At 35.6% G+C, this 25,828-nt stretch overlaps 1 protein-coding gene across 4 annotated transcripts in view; it reads left to right on the forward strand.

Moving 5' to 3' along the window:
- LOC114031875 (nucleolar protein 4) overlaps positions 1 to 25,828 on the forward strand; it is a 427,691-nt gene that overhangs the window by 354,422 nt on the left and 47,441 nt on the right. The window contains exons 10-12 of one of the 4 annotated variants that reach the window (XM_027847060.1): positions 7,860 to 7,882; positions 17,918 to 17,924; positions 22,832 to 22,855. The exons of the other annotated variants lie outside the window; for them this stretch is intronic. Coding sequence (XP_027702861.1) covers positions 7,860 to 7,882; positions 17,918 to 17,924; positions 22,832 to 22,855 — 54 coding nt within the window. The remainder of the gene's footprint in view (positions 1 to 7,859; positions 7,883 to 17,917; positions 17,925 to 22,831; positions 22,856 to 25,828) is intronic. 4 annotated transcript variants of the gene reach the window in all.

Consider the following 25,828-nt stretch of genomic DNA (forward strand, 5'->3'; position numbering starts at 1 on the left):
TATTCATTTCTATCATTTGTCTTTAGCATTTATTTATTGTTGTTCAGTCCTTTGAGTAGAGTCTGACTCTTCATGACTCCATTTGGGGTTTTCTTGTTAAATATACTGGAATGGTTTGCCATTTCCTTTTCCAGTTTATTTTACAGATGAGGAAACTGTGGCAAATAGGGTTCAATGACTTGCCCAGAATCACACAGCTAGAAAGTGTCTGAAGCCAGATTTGAACTCACAAAGAGGAGTCTGCCTGATTCTAGGTCCAGTGTTTTATCCATTGTACCACCTAGCTGCCCTATAAATTAAAATAAAATTATACCGTTGTCATGCTGTATTATTTAAATTAATTTCCCTGAACACAAGGTTTCTTTTAACAAAACCAGCCTAGTAGGAGGGGGGTTAATGGAAAGTTCTGGGCTCCTCAGCATTGGATTTGTGATATTTCTGGTAGCTTAGGGAGGAGGACGTAGCAGTGCTGTCACAGCTGCAGGGCTCTCAAGGAGAAGCTGTGCAAGGGCTACAATCAGTCACATGGTCCCCTTGCTTAGAAGTGGGAAGCAACACATCCCTGCCTTCTCCCCAACCACACTATGTAGCCTCTCTGTTACTGGATGGGGAGCCATCCTTGAGAGATGGGAGGGCTATATTTTTTGGGGGATAAAATAGGAGAGGTATGGCATACCATACTGAGGTATGGCAAGGTATTCTAAGGTCTGAAATATTTCTGACATCTGTTGTTACATCTGATAACAAAATAACCGACAAGATTGCCTTCTTGGAATATAACCTCTTCATTAATGGAAGCTTTATTGCATATGCTATAAAGAGTGAAATTTTTCCAGGCAATGAGCTAGGATAAGTGTGTGAATTAGCTAGCTATTAGAAAATGCTCCTGAATTTCCACAAGTGCCTAACATTCTCCTAGGAAATAGCAACTTAGAAGGAAGGACTTATTTCATGTTTAGAATCAAAGGAATATTATTAACACATGGGAATGCTTAAAGTCTTAATATGGGTTTCAGTAAAATGTTTTGCAGCATTTCCAACCATATCCCTGTGGGCAAAGGGGAGAGATATGGGTTAGGTGAAGGTATAATCAGTTAGACTTGGACATTATTTAATGATTAGACCCCAAGGGTACTGATTAATAGATTAATGAAGAAGTATGATATAGTACAAAGAGCACTGGAAAGGAAGGTAGAGAGCCTGTGTCCAAAGTATCGGGCAAAGCCAATGTCTGTGTGAAATCTGTTGTTGTTCAATCATTTTTCAGTTGTGTCCAACTCTTTGTGACCCCATTTGGGGTTTTCTTGGCAGAGATACTGGAGTGGTTTTCCATTTGCTTCTCCAGCTCATTTTTCAAATGAGGAAACTGAGGCAAGCAAGGCTAAGTGACTTGCCCAGGGTCACATAGCTAGTAAGTGTCCGAGGCTGCATTTGAACTCAGTTCTTTAGGTCCTGCACTCTTTCCATTGTATCACCTAGCTGCCTGCCCCTGTATGAAATTACATTCAGATTATTTCACCAGTGAGTTTCAGTTTTCTCATCTGTAAAATGTGTTCTGTGTTTCTGGAGGGATGCTGTCTCTAGTGGAGGGACACAGGGATCTGTCCTTATCAAGTTTAAAGATAACTGTGAAGTTTGAAGGGATACAGTATTCTGACTTGAAGTTCCTAGCACCTGAAGAAAATCTGTTAGCATTATATTTTTTGTTATGCCCCTTTCTTTGCAGAGAAAAATAAGAATATAGACTTAGAGCTGGAAAGGACTATACTGACCACAGAGTACAAGACCTTCACTTTACAGATGAGAAAACTGAAGAGGATAAGTGACATGCTTAGTATAGTGCCTGGCACATAGTAGGCGCTTAATAAATGTTCATTGACTGACTGACTGACTTGCTCAAGGTCACAGAGGTGATATACATAGGTAGGAGCAGCAGCAACATTTGAACTCAGGTCCTCTGACTCCTTCTTTCCATTGCACTAGTTAACACATTAAATAATAGAATTGGAACTCAGTAGCTTCTTGACCTCAAATCTAATAGGATGAAATCTAGTACTGATCGACCTAAGGTTAAAAAAAAAAAAAGACCAGTGAGGACTGAGAAAGGCCATTAGATTTGGCAGTGAAAAGATCATTGGTAACTTGAGAGAGAGAGAGACAGAGACAGAGAGAGAGAGACAGAGAGAGAGACAGAGAGAGCAGTTTTCAGGTAAATGATGAGGACAGAAGTCAGAAGGTAGAGAGTTAAGAAAGGAAATGAAGGTATCAATTATAGATACCTTTCTTCTTCAATTATTTGAAAGACTTTCACATGCAAAAGAAATTAGAGTTTCCCCAAATCTCAGAATTTCAGAGTTAAAAGGTACCTCAACATCCACCTAGTCTAACCCATACCTAAATGGAAATAAAATTTCCTGTACTATAAAATACTTGAAAGTGGCAACCCCGCCTCTTTTTGAAAACTTCCAAATTTGCCTCTGAAAATTTAGGCTTGATGCCTTTGCAGCTGTTTTACAGGCATTGTGAAATTAATTAATTAATTAAAAATCTAAAGAGCTTTGCAATCTGGATCTGAATGTTATGCAAATAGCAAAAACTTGAAGAAATAAGCATTTTTCTCTTCTCTAAAATGTCTGAGTATGACAGCTTAAGATGTTTTATAAAGTCATAAATCACTCTCTTCTAGAAGCACTGGTTTTTCTTAGTTTTCAGCTCTAATATTTGATGCATCTGTGAGTTTTTACTTGTACCCAGAGAATTTTCATTTTGATTTGGAAAATTGACTCTATTTTCCACTTTGTCACTGCAGAAACATGAATTGTCATGTATGAGGTTTGTATATAACAAAGCAGCTTCATATAGCTAAATTTTTTTCTCTCACCATTACTATTAAGTGGCCACTTACTTGAAACTCAGAGAGTTCAGTGCTTTTCTTTATGGTTTCAATGGAAAATTGGATAAGATAAGATCTGTATAGGTGATTGCTGCTCTTTTTTCCTCTTTTTGTGCATTTTTCAAATAGAATCTTTGCTAATTTAAAATAATTTTTGTCTTATTTTCTTTCTAGGCATGCCCAGATTTTAAAGTTTGAGAAATTACATTTTTTAAAATTTGTCTCCATTATTTTAATGGGAAAATTATGGTCTATTAGGGATATAATGAAAAGAAAGCAAAAGGTCTATCCTAATGACAGCAGCCTGAGCTGTAGCAATGACCCAAAGCTCTATCTCAATTCCCTTTTAGTTAGGCAAAGACTAAGGCCCCTGGGAAAATGATGTGTCTTGTCCCAGTAGGCTGTTTTATTTCACTGAAAGATTTTAAAGGGAACCTTGACATCCTCCCGTGTTAGAAAGTTTGTCATCTAATGTCAGCAGGAGAAAAGTTCAAACACTGAAAAACTGAGGCACCTTATCGGTAGACTGCTGTCAGAGAAGTGGGGAATTGCTAAAAATTAAAAATTTTTTTAAATTACTTGGCAATTTGTACATGAACATATTCCCAAGACCTGCACATAATCAGACAGCTAGAACCTATAGAATTTAAGGAGCAATTATACTAAGTTACACTAAGAAACAGTTATATACTTCCTATCTGTTGGGTTTTTCATAATTCTCAAGAGTAGATATCATATTTGTCTCTGGAATTTTCCCTATGTTCTCTGAGTCTAGTGATAAGGAATGGATTAAGAAGAATTGAGTTGGGGAAATGAGAGGTAAAAAGAATCATTAATGAATACAAGGGAGATTGTTAATGAAGATTTTGTGGGCATAAACACTTCTTTGAAAAAGGACAATTGGTCATGACAGAAGCTTTTGTTCAGATATCTAGCATGTGCAAGTGTGTGTGTGTGTGTGTGTGTGCGTGCGTGTGTGTGTGTTTTGTTATTCAGTCATTTCAGTTGTGTCACTTCAGGAACCCATTTGGGGTTTTCTTGGCAAAGATACTAGAGTGGTTTGCCATTTCCTTCTTCACTTCTTTTTATAGATGAGGAAACTGAGGCAGACAGCGTTAAGTGACTTGCCCAGGGTCACACAGCTAGTAAGTGTCTGAGGACAGATTTGAACTCAGGAAGATGAGTCTTCCTCGCTCCGGGCTGGGCTATCCACTACATAACCTAACTCTGTGTGTATATACATTTACACACATATAGATGCATGTATATGCATGCGTGTATATATGCATATGTATGCATATGTATGTATATACACATACATATTATATATATATATATATATATATATAATATGTATGAGAAAAGTTTTCTTCCATAATTGCATGTGTAGAAGATTTAATAAGCCTTTAGTTTCTACCAAACAGGCATATTTGAAAGCAAAAAACAAAAAACAAAAAAACAACTTTAAGTGAAAAATTGAAGTGGATAACTTAAAAACTATTGCTTGAAATTGAAATCCATGACTTTACTCTTAATATACCTTCTTACCTTTCCCCACAATCAACTTTAACCCATTTCTAATCCTTAATTTCATTATACAGCTGATATAATTGAAAACCACACCATGTGATGATTAATGGGAGGAATGGAAATGTTACCCTGGAGAATAAAAATAATAGTAGAATTTATAGAGCACTGTCAGATTTGTAAAGAGTTTTGCAAATATCTCATTCTATCCTCACAACAACCTTGACAAAGAGTTGCTATTTTTATCCCCATTTTATAGATGCAGAAAATGAAACATAAGTGACTTGCCTAGGGTCACATCACTAATAAGCACATTTTACAGATGAAAATGAGGCAGGCATCAGTTAAGTAACTTCCCTAGGGTCACAGAGCTAGTAAACTTCTGAGGTAAGATTTGAACTCAAGTCTTCCTGACTCTGAGACGGGCTCAGCACCCTATCTACTGTACCACCTAGCTGCCTAGATAAGATACAACAGGAGACAAAGTAGCTAGCTGTCTTCAAGGATTTGAGTGTCTATCATATTGCCTTCCTTGGATCCAAGGGACCAAATAAGGACCCCTGAAACAGAAATTGCAGAGAGGCAAATTTACCCTTAATATATGTAAAAAATTTCCTAATGAGCACACCTATCTCTAAAAAAGTAGGGGCTCCTTTAAAAGTTAGCACCACTGGAAGATTTTGAGTGGAGATTGTATTGAAGCTTACCAGAGATGTAGAGAAAGTTGTTTGATAAAGGCTAGAATAAATAACCTTTAAGGTACTGGCCATCTCTGAGATCCTGTTATTCTTCTGTAAATTTTGAGATTATTAGATTATAGGAACATGATGCATAGTATATAACGAAGGCAATAGTATTCTTAATATTAAACATATGAAACATTGTAGACACATGTTTACAGTGCTAATAGTGTGTAGTGGTGGGATATTTGCCTTATCATTACTAAATGTTTGCAGATGCCTATGAAAAGTAGAACAATAGTAACCATTGTGTTATGACAGGATAAAGCTGCCTTCAATTTTATGAACCTCATGACTCGTTATAAGGATGTACCATATATGTTGCTGTTGGGTATTGTTGGGAGATGCTAGCCTCAGATTGTATTATAAGAGCTTTAACAAGTGAATTATTGATAGATTTAGCATTTGAAGTCAATACAGAGAGTCAGTGTGCCTGAGTAATTCAGAGTACTGTGATAGCATGTCTGGAGCTTAATATCCTGGTATGAAAGAATCAGGGTATGTTCAGGCTGAAATTCGAACTTCTGGCATACGTATTGGTACTCAATGCAAATATCAGTGCAAGAGGTAGTAGACTGCCATGTTCTCTATGTCCTAATGCAATAATACAGTCTGCATAGATTCAGTATTTCACAGCCTAACTGATTAATTAACTCCTAAAATCTCTTGTGAAGGAAGAGTGAATACCCAAGACAGGCACCAGGAGCTCAAAGGCCTGTGGCTCAAGTAATACCAGCAAGACCAGGCACACTAAGTTCTCTCATCTCGTCAAATGTGGGGAAACATAGCCAGTGAAATTTAGTTTTTTGTAGTATACCAGAACCTAGATATGGCTGTTTTTAGACCATTGCATAAAGTAGCAAAGAGCATGCCATTTATAGCCCCCGTTAATAAAATGAGATAAAAGTCATTTCTATTCTCTGTTTAGCCCTGAAGCATAATTTTATCATCAGAATTGAACTAATTTTCATCTTCCATGCTGCTATAATTAAATGTCTTTTCTGTACTGTATTACTATAAAACTGATTGAAATTTTGTGTTTGGGCTGAGTAATATGGGAATCTCCAAATAAGAGTCCCTGTAGGTCTTATCAAATGTTTTCAATTTAATTATTTTTTTTCAATATGCTACCCATATACAAGGAGGTTGCTGTTTGCACTTGTTAGAAGACTGTTCACTTAGAGTTGATTTTCTTACACACTCAGAGAATTCTAAAATGTTCCTTTGGGGTTCAGTTGCAATGAAAGACTGCTTTTTCTCCAATTGAACACAAAATGGGTTCTGGACCCAAGATTTTGACCTCATCAACACCAGGCTTCAGTCAAGTGAGCTTGCCAGACTGGAGAGCTTTAATTAAGACATTCACAATTCAGATAACCCACCTTAACCCTTAATAGACCAAAAATGGATCTGGGTAGTATTATCATTCAAGTTCCTTCAACAATTAAAAAAATATTAGTTTGAGGTGACTGAAAAGTTTACCTTGGAAAATATTAATTTAAGAACCAGAAAAAAATATATATTTTCTAATATTTTATGCAGTTGTGATAAATAATTACCTCAACAGATATTTGAGAGTAAACCATGATTTCATTCAGGCTGAAGTCACAATATTTGACCATAATTAAAACGTTGTTTATGGATAGTTTTAATTTAGATATTAAAAAGTAATCACAGAAACTGGACAGAGTGTATCCTTCCAGTTCTAAATGCATGCCTGCATTTTACTTATTTATTTCATTGTATTTCAGAAAGATGTTCAAAATTGGGTTTGTGAAAATGTAGACTTCTTTAATAAAGCGCATCATAATTGACCAGATACAACATGTACCAATAGCATAGATCACTCTATTAGTATCCTATTGACAGGCGACTGAGTGAAGGGAAAAGTGTTAAACTTGGAGTCAACAAAGACCCTGGTTCAGATCCTGGCTCAGAAACATTATCTGTGTAACCATGGGCAAGCCATTGAACCCCTTTGGAGCCTCAATTTCCTCATCTGTAAAGTATGTATAATATTACTGTTAGCACCTTCATTGTTGAGAGATAGTATAATGAATAGAAGGCCAGAGTGATCTTACAGTCAAGACAACCCACATTTAGGTCACCTCCTCACCTCTCAAATACACACACTTGCTGAGTGACCCCGGACAAATCACCTCTTTCTTCAGAGCTTTCTGATACTATGTGTGTAAAACACTTTGTAAACCTTAAAGAGATATAAAAACAGCAGCAACAACAGCAGCAGCTAGCATTTACATAACACTTTACAAATATTATCTCACTTTATTCTCACAATAACTTTGGGAGTTAGGCACTATTACTCTTCCCATTTTACAGATGAGGAAACTGATGTGGACTGTGGTTAAATGACTTGCTCTGGGTCACACAGCTAGTCTCTGAGTCAGGATTCAAATTCAGATATTCTTGCTTCTGAGATTAGCCCTCTATCTACTGTGCAACCTAGTTGCCCCTGTATATATATTACATATACATGTGTGTATACACATATATATTATAATACATAACATTTGTGTGTGTGTATATATGTATACATACATGTCAGCTGTCATTATTTGACTAGATACTGATTTAGTTTGTAGAATACCTGAGTATAGCCTCAACTCTGTTATTTTTCTCAATGTATATTGAATGTGTGTATATATATATGTATTCCTTTCAAAGAGGTATCATTTTAGGGATCTAGTCTACACCTGACTTGGTATTGATTCAGACTAATATAGTGTGTCTATTCAAAAGAAATTCTAGTAACTTGTACTCTTTGAACTCTGTGAATAGTCTTAGGTCTTGACTAACACAAACTAATCCTAATGGTTGTTACTGTATAATTTGTTTGCCTGTTCATGATAGTCTAACCTAGGAATGTGCTGGAGACATCTCAAACCAGCTAGCAAGAGCCAATTGTTGAATTTTCAGTGTGAGCATTTACACCTTGAAAACTTGTAAATGCTACACATCAGGGTTTGATTTTTTTGGTAGATTCTCTAGACTTAAGAAAGTAATAGGGAAAATATTAATAATGCAGACTAAACTTAGAAATGTGTCTTGTGTACCTTTCCCCCTTGCCAGACCTGGTTGTTAAACATTTAGGAGCACAACACTAATCTAAGCTTTAAAATGTTGGCTATGTTAAATAACACTCTAAGCATTTCAGATCATAGCAGTGTTATTTTTGCAACTATATGTATCCATATGAGTCAGAAATATGGAAAGGAAAGAAACAAATCTAGATAGGATTTTTAAAAATTAATTGTAGGTATGTCATATATAACATATGAGTAATATGTGCATAGGTGTTTCTAATACACATATATTGAGTGTATTTTATCCCTAAAGAAAAAAAAATCTGGCCAATGTATTCAGAAATAAAGGGGAAAAAAGTAAGTCTATGAAATACATTTCTTATGTCTTTTATTCAAAAGGAAAATTGCTTACAGCTTTCTGTCTTATTTAAAACCCTTACTAAATGAAAGCATTTTTGTTTTCCAGTCAGTCAACATTTATTAAATGTTTACTATGTGTCAAACACTGTACTAAGTGCTAGGGATACAAAGGAAGGCCAATGCCCTGTCCCTGCCCTCAAGGAGCTCATATTCTAATAGGAAAGACAATATGTAATCTTGAATTTTATGCTAAGTAGCTAAGCTTAACAAATATACCTTTAATTACTTCAATCCCTAAAAAGAAAGAAGATTTTATTTATTTAAATTACCCTTAAAATCGAAGGGTAAACAGAAGTAGAATTTATGAATTTGTTGTGCTCTGATCTAACTACAGGCACATATGACAATTTTTTCCTACTCGTATCATATTTTTAAGATTTGTCTATTTAAGGGACAGCTAGGTGGTGCAGTGGTTAGAGCACCAGCCCTGAAGTCAGGAGGACCTGAATTCAAGTCCAGCCTCAGACCAAACATTTGACACTTACTAGCTGTGTGACCCTGGGCAAGTCACTTAACCCCAATTGCCTAAAAAAAAAATGGTTTGTCTATTTAAAAGCTAAAAATTTATTCCAAAAACATTTTTTAGCTGTCTACACTGTTCAAGGTACTTTGATAGTCGCTGGGGACATAGAGGTGAAAAAATGATATAGTTCTTACCCTTGAGGAAATGAAATTCTACTGGAGCAGTAAGTATATTATTTATATTCACATCCCTGAAATGTGAATAGTGTCTATGTAATGTTGAATCTCATTCTTGCCACAAGATGAAAATATCATCTTAATGATGGGGATAGAAATGGAAATCTTAGAACAAAAATAAAGTATTTTTTGCATTCATAGCTATGTGCATTCATATTTTGGTGAGGGAGAAGAGTCCATGTTCCAAAAGCTACTGCTAGATTAGTGAATCATACAATTATATGTGTATATTCCCTACTACCCATCATAATTAAAACATTGTCATTTTTGAGGGTTTTTTTTTAATGAGGATGATTAAGAACCTAGAACCATAAGTATATAATCTCTCTCTTTTTTGGTCACATTTTTAATGCTAGATTTAACTTCCCTTATTGTGTATCATATGATGGCCACTTCCCCTTGCCATCAGATCAAGTTACTCGTGAAATACAAAGTAATTTTAATATGAACTTAAAAAATCAATAAGGAGGACAAATCTGCTGTGGAATAATTATTAATCATTCATTTTAAAGTTAGGATGATTTTGGTTTAGTCATTGTTTTAACTATCCCTGCCTATCCTTTAATTCTAATCATCAAAATTCAGCTATAAATTCCCCAGGCTTTTACACAGAGTACATGGAACTCAAAGAAGAATGAGTATAACTTTTTCATCATTAAATCAAAGTTGCTTCATGAGTGATGTCTCATACAAGTAACAAAAATAAAATTTTGCTAAGTTGAGTTCCTTTGATTTTCTGGATGACAGCTCTATTTCAGCAAGTTAATTTGCTCTAAGGCTTTCTTATTAGCTTGCAGTTTTCCTGGTAAAATAGGTATGTGCAATTCAATCACACTAAGTCATCAGATGTTTATTAGGCTTCTCCAGTGTGGAAGAGAGTGTGCTAAGTGCTTCAGGTAATACAGGGATAAAGAAGACATGGTCCATGACCTCTTGGTCTGGGAAGGCAGAAACAGAAACTACTGGCAGAAGTTGCAGAGTCAGATTTTAATAGGTGTAATAAAATAAAATAAAATCCTAACAACTGGGACTGTCCATATGTAGAAAGTGTTGATTTTGCCATCACTAATGGTGAGTTAGTGATGGAGACATAAGTAAAAGCATGGATATTGCAGATAGCATTCTTATTTAGGTATAGGTTGGATGAAATGACATCTCAGGCTCCTTCCAATTCCAATTAAAGTCTGATTCAATAAAAGAGCATCAAGGAGGGACAGCCAAATTACTTTGGGAGATCTGAGAAATGAGAGATTTCTTCTATCTATTTGGATCAGGATTGTCTTCACAGAGGAAGCAGTATTGAGCCTGGGCCATGAGAGATGATTAAGATTTTTCAAAAGGCAGGGATGGGTGAAGAGAAGAAAGAAGATAAGGTGATTATTAAGCATAATGGAGAGCAGGAGCAAATCCCATGAAAGATGAGTAGTACAAATTGATAAAATATTTGAAGGGAAAGACATTAAAATAGTTCTCCTTCCTGGTAGCCACCCCCCCAAAACACAGAATAATTTGAATGCTTTTTTGATGTAAGCATTTGGTATGGCTTTTATTCACTGCTCTGAAGGAGTGGGTCAGGGTGCATTCTAAATCTAACTTAACTTGTATTTCAACTTCATTTCTATAGGCAAGACATTGTGTCATTTTCACATCTATTTGGAATCATTGATATATGTCATTAACGGGCCACACAAAGCAATTTGATCAAGGCAGAAAAGTTGGGTGTAATTAGTTAATACACTTTATGTGCCAATATCTGAGATGCATATGGTTCAGAATGTGAATTGAAGTGTCAAGAGCTTTATTAGTATTACTTATTTAAAACCAAATTATTTTAGATGTAGTGCATAAATTAGTATTTCTACATATTTTGTTCATAACATATATTCATTTTAATAATTCCTCTCATATAATTTGTCTACCTTTTATCCTGTCTTTTCTCTTTCATTTATTCACTTTAAAACATATTAGTTACCTTGACATAACACTGTCATCTGTATTGAGGGAACTGAGCTGTAGTCACGCATATATTATAATCATTTTAAACTTGAACTATGATTTCAAAAGTGGAAGTAGTTATAATGGTTTGATAATCTCATATGGTAGATATTATACATTACTGAAAAAAAGCAGTAGAGTAGCTTTCCTATATTCAGCTAATTGTGGTTCTGAAATAAGGTTAGAGTAATGATTTAAAAAAAAATAGAAACAGTTCAGTTTGTCTTTGAAATGAATCTATGAATTATCCTGTACCCAGTAAGCAATATCTTTATATGTTATGGGATATCTTCAAATGTCATAAGAAAATAGTATTTTCCCATTACAAAAGATCTTATTTAATGGTATCCTACAGTAATAACACATACAAAACTACTCTAGCTCTCCTGTTTAACTTGATAGGATTTGATAGAGAGGACTGATACTCACCATGATAAAAATTATCACCATCACCACAGTCACTTATGTCATCAGCCTTGTAAAAATGTTCAGAGGATAGACTGTGCTCAGAAACTATTTCTCTGAAAAAAAAACCCACAAAATTAATCTACAGGGTTATGATCAGTAGTTTATCTTTATTAGCTATATCTAACCCTTTGATTGTCCTATTTTGAAATGTGTCATTCCTCTAGAAAGATAAGTCTCAGCCAACTATTTTTGCTCATGAAAATCTTTTCTCTTTTCAGTTAGCATTGAGTCTGAGGTGGGGACACAGTTTGATTGGTATGACACTAAATAAATCGATTTAGACAGTGTTGTCATTTTTATTATATTGGTCTGGCCTTATCCATGAGCAGTTAATATATCTCCAATTATTTAGGACTAACTTTATTTCCATAAAGAGAGTTTTGTAGTTTTAGTTATCTAGCTCCTGTGTATCTTAATTTATAGACTCCTAAATATTTCACACATTCTATGGTTATTTTGAATGTAATTACTTTTTAAAAATCTCTTCTTGCCATGTTTTGTGGATAATATACAGAAGGGTTGATGATGTCTATAGATTTATTTTGGAAATGGTAACTTTGGTGAAGTTCAATTCACTCTTTTGGGTTCTGTAGATGTCTGCACTATCTTATTATCTTTCAAAAGGGATAGTCTTGTTTATATTTTGCACATAGGCTGAATCTTGCAACATGAAATTCAAAAGGGACAAATGTAAAATCTTGCACTTGGGTAGAAAATAGTCAACTTCACAAGTATAAGATGGAGGAGACATACATAGACAATGGCTTTTCTGTAAAAAACCTAGGGGTGTTGGTGGATTATAAACTCCATATGAGACAGCAATGTGAGATAGCTACCAAAATATAAAACATGATCTATGGCTACTTTAAGAGGAGCATAGACTATAGGGAGGTGATGGTCCCACTTATATCTGCCCCCATCAGACCTCATATGAAGTATCATGTTTAGTTCTGGGCCCCATGGCTTAAGAAGGACATTATTAAACTGGATTATCCAGAGGAGGCCAGCCAGGAAGGCAAAGGGCCGTGAGTCTATGGTATGAGAGAACTATTTGAAGAAACTTGGCATGTTTAGGCTAAAGAATACAAAATGCAAAGGAGACACGATAGCTTGTCTTCAAATATATGAAGAATCATTACATAGAAGAGAGATTATTATACTTGTTCTCTTTGGCCCCAGACAGCCAAACTGGGAGAAATAGGTAGAAGTTGTAAAGAGATAAATTTAGGCTTTAAGGCAGGAAAATCTTCATAACAATTAGAGGCATCCAAAAGTGCAATGGGATGACTTGAGAGCTAGCAGATTCCTCCTTTTTTAAAGTCTTCAAACTGAGAGTAAATAATCATTTGCCAGATTTGTTGAAGAAGGGATACTTTCTGTGAATGGATCAGATCAGAGGATTCTGAGGACTCAATAGAGACTGGACCTGTGATTTCATTGACTTAGGGAACTCCTAGGTGAGAAAATTTTTTCTTTAGATGTAGGTTAGCAACTTCCATTTATAATCTTAGAAAGTTGACTAGAGCACTGGAAGTTATGCTGATTTCCCAAGGTCACACAGCCAATATGTGTCAGAGGCAGAACACATACTTGTATAAATACACACATATATTTATATGAGCATATATATACATGTTATTATGTTTGTGTGTGTATATATATATATATACATTAATATATAAGGTTGCCCCAAAGTGATTTCACAACCACAATATTAATAAATAAAATCCAACCTCTATTGTAAAGTCATGAAATCTCAATTAATATCACAAAAGCAAATACCTACTTTAAACTTTATTCTGATAGAATTGACCCCATAGCATCATTTTACCTAGCATCTTCTTTTTACAGACTAAACTAAGTTTAGAAAAGATATTATGCCCATAAGGCCTGAGTCAATCTGTTGTTTATTCTATTTCCCACACTACTTTCTGTCTTTCTGTTTAGTAACAGAAGGTATAACTTCTCTAAGTCTGAGGGTCCTCATCTGTGAGGTAGGACTAGGTGACCTGTAGGTCCTATATGACTTACCAAAGGAGTTAACATATGTAAAATACATTTCAAACTTTAAACATTATATAAATGCTGGCTATTATTAGTATTCTTATATGAATTGCTTCATTCTAAAGTGTGATTTTCTTCTTGGGGCCATTTTTTTCTGGAAGAAGATATCTCTAATTTAATAAACTAATTTAGTGATAAAATAGTATTCTGTAAGGAGTAAGAAAATTAGTTAGGCCACCTTTTTATACTAATTGATAATTAATAATGCAACAGTAAGTTTGTTGGAGGCCAGGGCAGGTCTTCTACCCTCAGTATCATACTCTTGACATAACTGAAAGAAAAAGAGAAATTTTATTTACCTTTTTTTTTCTTTTCATCATTAGTGAATTCCTCTCAATAGCATTTGTTAGATGTCAATCTCTAAAAATATTTTCTTGATTCACCTCTGCCTCATGGCTTCCCACGCTTCTTTCAAATCTCAACCAAAGTCCTGCCATTTGCAAGAACCCTCCTTCATCTTGGTGCCTTTCCTTTAAAACTACCTCCCAATGTATCCTCTTTATATCTTATTTGTAAATAAATAATGGTTTGCATGTTGTCTCCACAATAAGCCTGTGATCTCGAGAGCAGAGAATGTTTAGGCTTTTTGTTTTGTTTTGCCTTTTTTTTTTGTAACTACCGAGTATAACATAGTACCTGACATATTGTATATATTTAATAAATGCTTGTTGACTTGACTTGATACCACTTCATTACTAGTATATAAAACTGATTTGCTATTCTGATGATGTAATCACTCTGGTATAAGGATAGATTATGTTTCTGTTATTTGTTTGTTTGTTTGTTTGTTTGTTTTGGAATGGGGAGACTGGAGAGAGTTCTCTCAGGATATAATAAATGCATGTTGAATTACAATGAAGACTTTAAATGGCTATACAAATACAAGGGGTTATTCTGGTTATTATTCCTGAGATTTGGGAGAATGGAGTTGAGGAGTGGAGTAGCTATTTAACACTCAGATATTTATCTTGATTTACTGTATATTCACTAAGCTTACTCCCTCCTCCTTAACTTTATTCATGCATTTCCCTCCACTTGAGTGGCCTTCTCTTATCTACTCTGTGTAGATACTGTATGTACCTAGTTATTTACATGTTCTCTACCCCATTACAATGTGAGCTGATTGAAGGCAGAAACTAATTTTTTACACCTTTCTTTGTATACTCAGCACTTAGTTCAGTGCCTGGAATATAGTAAGCGACTAATTGATTGATTCATCCTCTTCTCTAATCCAATGGTCATGTACTCTTTGAACACCTAGCTCAAGCCCCACCTTCCTCATGAAACCTCCCTGTGTTCCAGTACCCAGAAGTCATGTACAATGGTAATGAAGGCCAGACCTCAGAGGTCATCTAGTCCATATGACCCCCTTATTCATTTTACAAATGAGAAAACTGCAACCTCAAGGGGGTGAAGTGATTTGCACAGGGGTCTGCAAAGCTAGTAAGTGATGGAGCCAGAATGTAGATCTTGTGACTCCAGGTCCAAGGCTTTCTTTGGTTATATAGACACTACCACACTCAGTGAACAAATGATTTCTCCTGCCTTCTCTGGATCCCTGATCCATGAACCATTGCACTTTTTATATAGACTATATTGTACTGAATTTGTTCCCTGGGTATTTTTTATAATATGTTATTTTCCTTTTCAAGGATCTCAAGGGCAAAAATCTTGTCTTCCTGCTTCTTTGCATATCCCTCTTTGGCAAGAATGAATGCAGCTCTAATTTTATAAGAGGACATTCTAATAAATTCTCATTGACTTGAGTTAAATGTTGCTTAGTGACCAGGACATTTTTTAGGGAAAAAAAAGAAATAATGGCTCTTAGTGTTTTGTTCGTGAACACAGGTGATCTGAGGAGTTTTTTTTCTATAGTATAAGAATGGTAATACCTAGATATAAAGACCTACTAGAGACCAAACAGCAAAATGGGTGCTTTGTGAATGGTACACTTGTTAACTTTTCAGCACACGTGTAGAAGCATCTAGGTCTGTGGCCAAATAGAATAAAACTATAAATTAGAGGTTATAGAATGGGGCACGTGGAGGAAAGGGTGGCTAAAGAACATTACATCACTTAGTTACTTGGGCACTGAAGCTTTTAGCAGTTCCAGAGAGTGAACGTAGGTGGCTATTAGGTCTCTGACAAAGCAATTATGTCCTAGACATATATGCCTGGAGCTGACCTGACATTTGCCTCTGGAGAGTTGTCATAGCAGCAGCAAACTGAATAGAGCAGCTTGAGACAAGTGCCCACTGCTTGCTTTGGGGGAAAAAAGATACCCTCTAATGCAACACTTGTGAATATTAATAGAGTTGCATATATGTTGCTCCTTAGGAGAGGCTACCATTCTATCTGTTATTAGTTTTGTGTTTGATTTTAAATAGTCACTTTTAAAAAATTTAAGAGCACTAATAATTATCTCCCTCTCCAGAGAGTTTACAGCACCATTCACCAGAAGTGGTTACCAAGTAACCAAGGTGTTGTTCCTTGGTGAGATGTCTCAGACAGTTTTAACAAAAGAATCCAGATGCTGTAAGCTGGGTATCCCATGTAGTCTGTATTTCTGCTAGGCTAATGTTCTGTTTTCTTCTGCCCTACTCTCTTTTCTGTCTCTCTCTGGTACTTTAAGAGAATTTATATGAGCAAATAATAATCATGCATATAAATTCACACATGAGTACATATAATAAAATAAAATGCATATGAGCAAGAGAGAGAGAAAAAGAGAGAGTCTGTCAGTGTGATTTGTGGATTATTAGAAAATAATTTAGGTATTTTGACATTGTTTCTGTTCTATCACACAATATTTGGCATTATTATGGACTTGTCATGCCAAAAAAGATCCCAATGGTGAGAACTAAAATAGAAATTACTATAAGAAGCCTACTATTGAAATCAGTCATAATTTTATAATGTAGGCATGGAGTATAAATACTTAAATAAATTGGAAAAAATTGCAAGGCCATTTTGCAGGAAATTGGTTTATGCCTCAAGGGCAAAGAAATTATAGGTGGATCCAGGGCCATCATATCTTAACAAAACAGAGAGGATCCTGATTCTTTGTATGGGGAGACAGAATTGCAGCCTCAACATTGCCATTAAAAATGCCATCTGAAACTTGCCATTTCTCAGCTCTTCTCTGAAGGCTGGTTCAGGCAATAGGAAAGAGAACAGAGGTTTGTGATGGTAACCTCATCTATCATTGTGCATATCCACTTCTGAGACGAAGCAAAACAGTAAAGCTTTACTTTGGTAAAGTGGTAGCAGCACTGGACCCAGAGTCAGGAAAAACATGGATTTGAATTTTGCCTTTTATATTAGTCATAAAAAGTGAGATCTTTTGCCAAGATCTCCCCCTTCTCCCTCCTTGTCTTACATTGTTCAGATATCTTTTCCCACTATCTCCTCTTTTACCTCTATCTCGTATAAAGATGTGCCTTTGCCAAATCAAACTGCCTTGTTTGCCCTCTAATCTCCTCCAGCAGATTGCCCCCCTTTATTATCATTAGACTTTCTAATCTTTTCTCTGCTGCCCACAAACACTCCCAGATGTCCCTACAATCTTAAAAAAAAACTCTATCTTGAGTCAACCATTTCTGTTAGCTATTGTCTAATATATCTCCTATCTTATATCTCTGGAGCAAAAGTAAATAAAAGAAATTTTCTATTTTCTTCAGACATTTCAGATGGCTGCCATATTTATGATGGCTGTATTTTTTATTGCATGGGTAATGTCAGAGGTTTGGCAGTGCATTTTACTTCCATCCTAAACTTAGTACAGGAAAGCAGTAGCATTCACAAAGAGTTTTGTCTTCATGATATGAAAACTCACCAGTCAGTGATCCTTGAGGGGAATGAGAAAATTTGCCACTGTAGAAGAACAAGGATGTGAATGAGATACTACTTAAAATATTTGACAAGAAGCTTTTCTGATTGGGGAATTTAAAGGTTGTATAGATTTCTCCTCCTGCCCCCATTGCCATGGAGGTGACGCTGCTACAGGCTGTATCTATGGAGAACAAATTTTATGAAATCCTATCAAGGCAGAAAGGCTTCAAATACAGGTCCAGAGTGTCTTTTAGCTGAGTATCAGTCTAGCTAAGTGTAGGGATCTGTATCACCAGATTGGTGGCAGGATAATAAATTTTTCCGCCACAGAAAATTATGAAGATCATTTACTAAGTTGCAGAAGTGTTGCAATCCATATAGATGGAGTATCCATGCTAACAAAATCACAGCTATGTGAAACACTGAACAAGTATGTACTTCAAATAATAACCTAGTGTACTTGCCAACTCCCCTCCCACTTTCAGCTTAGCTCAGTAACTCCAAAGGATTTGTGAATTCAAGTGAATGCTCCCTCCAGTGAGGCATATTGCACACCATCTCTACCTGCCACTCCTGTGCAATTCTTATCCATTCCTCCTCATAAGTCTGTCCCAGAGAAATCATCTGATATGTTCAGGCCTTCCTTGCTTTCTCTTAACAGATATCACAAAGATATCACTGGGGCATAGTGGCTTTCTATTAGTTATCTCTTATTCTTACCATATATTGTTAGGTAGATGGACAGATAGATTGATAGAGAGACAGACAGATAGATAATTTACTAAGCATATATTGTGTGCTAGGAACCTGTATTAACCTCTAGGGATATAAATTTAAGCAATAAAGTCCTTGCTGTCAAAGAGCTTCTATTCTAATGGGACAACATAACACATAAAAGGGAACTGTGAAGGGAGTGGGGATAAAGGTGGCTAGAAAGTGGTATGGAGCCATAATTCCAGGCAAGATGAGGCCAAAGCTTATCTATCAGAACCCAATATTGCTGGGATAGAATCAACAATTCGGGAGAAGAGGTTACAGGATCAGGATGATGACGAATATGCTGGTAGCATGATGTGGATATGACCAGGAAATAGCATGGAGATTTCACCATTTTAGGTAGCATTCTTTTTCAATAATACATTTCTTTGATGGCATCATTTACTGTGGTCCTTTTTCATAGTTCCTTATTTGTTATATGTTACAGCCAGCTAAAACCCGCCAAATAGCATTCTATTTTCCTCTGGGAGCAATTTTGGTTGAATGATGAAGTCAAAAAGGAAACTACAAAGAGTTAGAAAGAGAGTGAGAGGAAAGCAAGTGGAGACACCAATTGTAGATGGTCTTCTCAAGGAATTGAGCTATGGAAGAAATGAGAAATTTACACTGATAGCTAGTGGTAATGGGTGATCAAGTGAGTGGGGTGTCTTTTGTTTGCTTTTGTTTAGTTTAGCATGGGGGATGGAAGAACACATATGTGTATGTTGCTCCCAGAAAAATTTTACATAGACAGGAAAGTAGATATATAGGTCAACAGTTATGCATACTCTCTCACATGCATTCTTTTTATATGGGAGATTTCTCCCTCCCTCCCCCAACAATTTTAGTATCTTTAGATACCTTATGAGTTGATACTTCAATACCCTCAAAATGGAATCACTCCTCTGTGCACTTAGTCCAGCTCAACTGAACTTCTGGTCTTTGATGTCCTTACTGCCATTTATGCCTTCTCCATACATACATTTGAAATGGTCATATTGGAGTCTAGGAACAGTAGCACCATTGCCCTTGATGATGAAAGTTGTTTAGTTTTTTTTTTTAATCTTTGCACATATTTTCCATTTAAAAAAATTGTTGTCATCCTCCCAGTTTCATACTTAAGTGTCCTCTGAATGATTTTGTCTATTTGGTCTTTTTCTAAGCTTTCTTCTCAGTTTTATTTAACCTAGTCTTACCATCCATTGCTTCTGTTTTATGAGACAACTGCTCATAATGTTGCACCATCCTTCTTCGTGAGATTTTATAAACATGTTTATATTCTAAGCTGGTGATATCATTGACTGCCACATCTCTTCACTTGTTGGCCAAGTTTCATACTTACTTACTAAGTACTTTTTAGGCTCTTTTAGTCTTCTTGTTATGGCAATTAATTTATGCCAGTTAAACTTCTATATCAAATTAGCATAACTGTTTTATGTCTCTTCTTCCTATTACCAATATCCTATTGTTAATCATCAATAACTTGTATAGTTGTTCAATTTGTTTTAATTATGCAACTGATTTTTTTTGCGTTTTTATTCTTCTAGTTTTGTATTATTATTTTTATCCTAAAAATTTATAATCTCATATACAGACAGCTGATCCAGGAATGATTCTCATATCAGTAATGAATAATATCCTGTCCACTAAAATATAGTTTTTTTAATGTTATTTGATATTCACTATGATCAGGGCCAATTATTTTCTTAAATCAATGAATAATTGAAAAAGTGCTTATTAAGCACTTACTCTATTCTAAGCATTTTATTAAGTGCTAGGGATACAAATATAAAAATTTGAAAGTCACTGCTCTCAAGAAATTGAGGGAGTAATTCTAATAGAGACAGGGAAATGGTGGCCAGAGAAGAAAATTCTGCTCTGGAGAGTCACATGGAGAGTGAGTTGATCCACAGGGTAATTGATTTACATTCCTTTCCAGAAACAACAATAATATTGATTTGATTATTGTGCCAAGGCAGATAGCAAGATTGCCTGGGATGGAATTGAGCAGAGGAAGGAACTGCAGGATAGTTGGAAGTGGGGACAGACTTGAGACAGGGATGTTAATTATGAGCTTATTGCAATAATCCAGGCAACGAGAGACTGGAGCCACAATTAGAATGGTGGCTGTGTGAGTAGGGAGAAGGGGGTATATAAGACATATATATTGCAGAGATTAAAATTATGAGATGTGGCAACTGATTCAATATGTTTGGTGAGGTAGTTGAAGACGAAGAGTAAAATCTTACATAAAATAGAAGGTATATGAAATCTTTCTAGTACTTCTAATATTAAACCTCTTTGGTAAAAACTCTTATGTACCTCTTTTAGACTTAATCTTATGCTGTAGCAGGTCAAAGTAGAGAAAGGTATGCAATCAAAGATTCCTTTCACCGAAAATCCTTGTTTTGCCAAAACAATTTACCTCGAAGAGCAAAACCAAGTTTTACCATTGTGCTTCTGTTTTTATGAATAGTTTATATATTTAAAAATGCACAAGGATTTGCTGAATTAACCAAATATTTTTATTCATCCTTTCTCTGGAAATGCAAGAAGATATACTTGAGACTAGACTCAAAAAAGCCTAAGTTTGAGTATTATCTCCGCCACCATCCACCAACCATTATACCACACTGCCTCTCATGTATCATTAGAAGTCTATAACCAAGAATATAAGAATAAGCAATGTCAGTCAAGACTAAAATCAAACACAGCTCTTGTTCTGAAGCTCTGATCAATTGGGTTACCTTTCTTTTTTAAAAGTTCCAAGCTTTTATGTGATTTCTTATGAGTTACTTGACTCCTTTATCCTTGCTTGATCCAAATAGCATAAGAGACCCTCTTTCTCAGTGATTTCTTACCCCCAAGTATCACTGAAGCCTGAGCTAAGCTACTGTACTGTCTGTCAGCTGGGGCAAACCCAAGGAAGAAACAAAACTCAGCTACCAACCAAAGGGTTGAGCATATTTTTGCTTAGCTTCAGCAAGCATATTTAATCAGGGAGGGGGAAAGGATTAAAGATCCCCAAACTAAGGTTACGATAATGTTGTAGTTGGAGGGGAGTGGAATATAAAAATGAAAAAAATGTTTGGCAGTGAGAGTCCTGAAACCTACAGCTCTGGAAAAGCAGTTAAGTAGTTCAGGCATAGTTATACTAGATGGCAAGAAAAAGACCTTCATCTCAAAATGAGTGGATTACTTGTTGATTAGCCCTCTGTAGAGTTCATCAGCACTAGCTAATTTTTTAAAATTTCAAAAATTTAAAATTTTTTAAATTTTATTTTGATATCTCTTATATATATAATATCTTGCTTTATGGAGTTCAAAATACTGTAAATGTTCAATTTAAAACCTTCACAATCATTGTGTATGGGCAGATGCAGTTGGACACATTCTTCATGTAGTCACACTGGAACTGAGGGGCTAAGTAATTTATCTAAATTTTTATGGCAATGCTATCATGGAATCTTGCAAGGGAGTTGGACCTTACTACTCTTGTCCCAGTGATCTGACCACTGGATGGTGCTCTGCCACTCCAAGTGCCCAGAATAGATGAGTCAGAAACAAAAGGAAGTTGGCTTCCTTGACTGACTTTTCTTTTTCCTTAATTTAGCAGGATTGGAAAACTATGTCTATAAAGAGATGATAATGTAATAATAATAGTAGCAGTAATGATATAACTTATATAGTGCTTTAAGGTTAACAAAGCACTTCACATTTTTATCTCATTTGATCCTTGCAACAACCCTGGGAGGTAGATGATATTATTTTACTTTTTTTTTTTTTTTACAGATAAGAAAACTGAGGCAAGCAGAGGTTAAGTGACTTACCAATGGTCACAAAAATAGTGTCTGAGGCTGGATTTAAATCCAGGTCTTTTTGATTCCAGGACCAGAACTCTATCCACTGTACCACCTAGCTGCCTCAGAATCAGAGTTGTGTTGTTAATTGTTAACTGGAAGCTTAGGAAGTGTCCATGTTAGGACTAATGTTAGCTTGTTGGCTGACTGTTCTGCCTCTGGAAATATGAATAACTTTGCCAAACATTCACTAAAACATTTAATGGTGAGTTAAGGGAAAGAAGGAGCTGAAGGATCTCAAGATAGAGTAATGGTGGTATGTCCATAAAGGTCATTTTTCACATGAGCCTTGAGTTACAGTAGACCAGCTCCCTGGTAGGAGATTGATGTGTTCTTATCAAGTAGTAATTTGGTCTTTCCAAAGCAGTGTAGCAGAGAAAACATCAGTGCCCAATTCAGTGTCCTGACTTGTCCATCTGGCTCTACCATCCCATGCCATCTCATAGTTTGCACATATTGTAGCATTAGTCTTAGTGAGCACTAATAGTTGACCTTCCCATTTATATCATGGGATGGTTTACTATTCGTGGTCAGTGTTCTCTCTTGGCAAAGGATAAAGTTAGCAATACCCTCTCTTCTCAGTTAAAAAGAGCATTAATTGATTAGCACCTTTAAAATAGATAATGTCATAAGAAAAATAAGAATTATTAACTAATTTCCTGCCACTATGTTAAAATGAAGAAATTCTTATACACTAAATCCTGAAAGATGTAGATATTTTAATGTCTCAGGGAATGCATTCAAACAATGATTCATTCAACATGCAGTTATTAAATGCCTATTATGTTTAGTGGCCCCCTTTGCTTCAGCAATACGAGTCAAAGTGATGGACAGGGGAATAAAAGCTGCTAGGAATCACACAGTTCTTAACTGTTAAGCTAAAGCTAATTTCTCTCTTGATACCCATGTTATCTTTAATGACCAACAAGTTGATATTCTACATAGAGGAAATTAACTATATTCATATTGATATTCTTACTATAAAAATACAATGAATAATGAGTAAATGCAATGAGTAAAAATATAATTTGTGTCCCTATGGTCTTCAGTTTATGGCCAACATCTAACAGATTGGCAAAAATGTCAAAAGACAAGAATATTCAACAGTCTATGATGGAATTATTATGAAAAGAAAGGCACACTAATACACCATTGGTGTATCAAAGTAGAGTGGTTCAGCCATCATGCAAAGCAATTGGGAATTAAACTAACCAAAGTGACTAAAAATCTCCATATTCTCTGACCCAGGGATTTTGCTACTAGGCATAGAGCCCAAGGAAGACAATTATAGGCCCAAACCACTGCAATAAAGCAAGTCACAAGTTTTTTGATTTACCAGTGCATATAAAAGTTATACTATTACTATAGTCTATTAAGTGTACAATAGTATTATCTCTAAAAAAATATACATACCTTAATTTTTTAAATGCTTTATTGATAAAAGATGCAACCTGTCATCTGAGCCTTCAGTGAGTCATAATCTTTTTGCTGGTGGAGGGTCTTGCCTTGGAATTGACGGCTGCTGACTGATCAGGGTGGTGGTTACTGAAGGGTGGGGTGGCTCTGACAGTTTCTTAAAATAAGGCAACAATGAAGTCTGCCTCATTGAATGAGTCTTCCTTTCACTTGAACACTTGGAGGCCATTGTAGAGTTATTAATTGGCCTAATTTCAATATTGTTGTGTCTCAGGGAATAGGGAGGCCTGAGGAGAGGGAGAGAGATAGGGGAACCACCAACTGGTAGAGCAATCAGAACACACACATTTATTGATTAAGTTTACCCTCTTTTATGGGTGTGGTTCATGATATCCCCAAACAATTACAATAATATCAATAATCACTGCTCACAGATCACCACAACAGATATAATAATAATGAAAAAGTTTGAAATATTGTAAGATTTAGGGGGGGGCAGCTAGGTGGTGCAGTGGATAGAGCACTGGCTCTGAAATCGGGAGGACCTGAGTTCAAATCCGGCCTCAAACCAAACATTTGACACTTACTAGCTGTGTGACCCTGGGCAAGTCACTTAGCCCCAATTGCCTAAAAATAAAAAAAAATAAAAATAAAAAATAGAAATATTGCAAGACTTACCAAAATGTGACACAGACACGATATGAGTACATGCTGTTAGGAAAATGGCACCAATAGACTTACTCAACACAGTTTTTGCCACAAAACTTCGATTTGTAAAAAATGCAGTATCTGCGAATCTCAATAAAGTAAAGTGCAATAAAAATGCCTGTATAAAACAAAGTTTCCATATATAAAAAAATTTATAGCAGCACTGTTGGCAGTAGCAAAAAACTGGACAAAGTAGAGTGGTGGACATGTGGTGGAAAAGAAAATTTGAAAAGCAAGCATTAACAGGATTGTAATTTAGTAGATATAGGACTCTTAAAAGAGAAGAGAAATAACTTGATAGAATTGTTGACAGAAACTGGGAATCGTGGAGGGAGGAGCACTTAAGTTGTGTGGTAATGAGTTCAACTTTGGCACATTGAGTTTGAAGTAATGACAGGCTATCTCCTTGGAGATACGTAGTAAACCGTTGGAGATGTGAAGCTGGAGCCTGGGAGAGAGGAAAGCTTTGTAGATATAAATTGTGAATTAGACAATTGAACACTATAATGAGTCACACTCTAGGACAAGTTGAGTATACGTTGGAGAGTTAGAGAGTAGCAAGTTTTGGTTGCTATTCAGACTTGTGTGATTCTTCATGATCCCATTTGGGGTTTGGGGGGATAGTCAAATAGACTAAATAATTATCTAAAAACCAGCATTCGTTTCCTTAAATCTAATCTATTAATAGATATGAGGTAGGTTCCATGATGTTATACTACATGACTCTCTTTAAACCTTCACAATTCTTTAAGACTTTGCTTATATTCATGTTCTAACTATTGATTTCAGTAAGGGTAACATGCATTGAAATTAGATGAGCTCCATCATGAATATGTTAAAACCCAAGGTCTGTACCTAACTTTAAGATAGCTCACTATCAATTTAATTATGTTCTGATAGATATGAGCTAAGTACAGATGGGAAAATGTCACTAATACTAACTGTCAATGGCAATAGAACCCTCCAAAATGAATTGTAATATCCAATAAAAATTATAATTAAAATATGAATGATGCAGCTAGAGTGAGGCTAGGCCCGTATTCACCTTGGGTCTCTTTTCTCTACAAGGTGTTCAAATACTTTTAGCAGTTTACTACCCAAAACATATAACAAAACTCACTTCACTTTAACTATGAATGAAAATGACAGTAGAAGGAAATGAGGTGCAGTGTTAAAGAAGCCTGCAGCAGGAAGACTCAGTGGTGTTACTCCTGGTAGGATTCCAGATACAAACAGGCAAGGCGATCTGAAGTGACTTGCATGGAAGCACTGATATTGCTAATCCCAGAAAGAATTCCAAATGGTATGATTCAATAAAAAAAAAAAAAAACCTTCTCCTTTTCTACTTCTGGTCTTTCATTATTGAAATTTAATTATCATACTTCCTGACCCATCAGCAAGATGTTC

Source organism: Vombatus ursinus, unplaced genomic scaffold (genome assembly GCF_900497805.2).
Source record: "Vombatus ursinus unplaced genomic scaffold, bare-nosed wombat genome assembly UNPS02015255.1, whole genome shotgun sequence".
NCBI lineage: Eukaryota > Metazoa > Chordata > Mammalia > Diprotodontia > Vombatidae > Vombatus > Vombatus ursinus.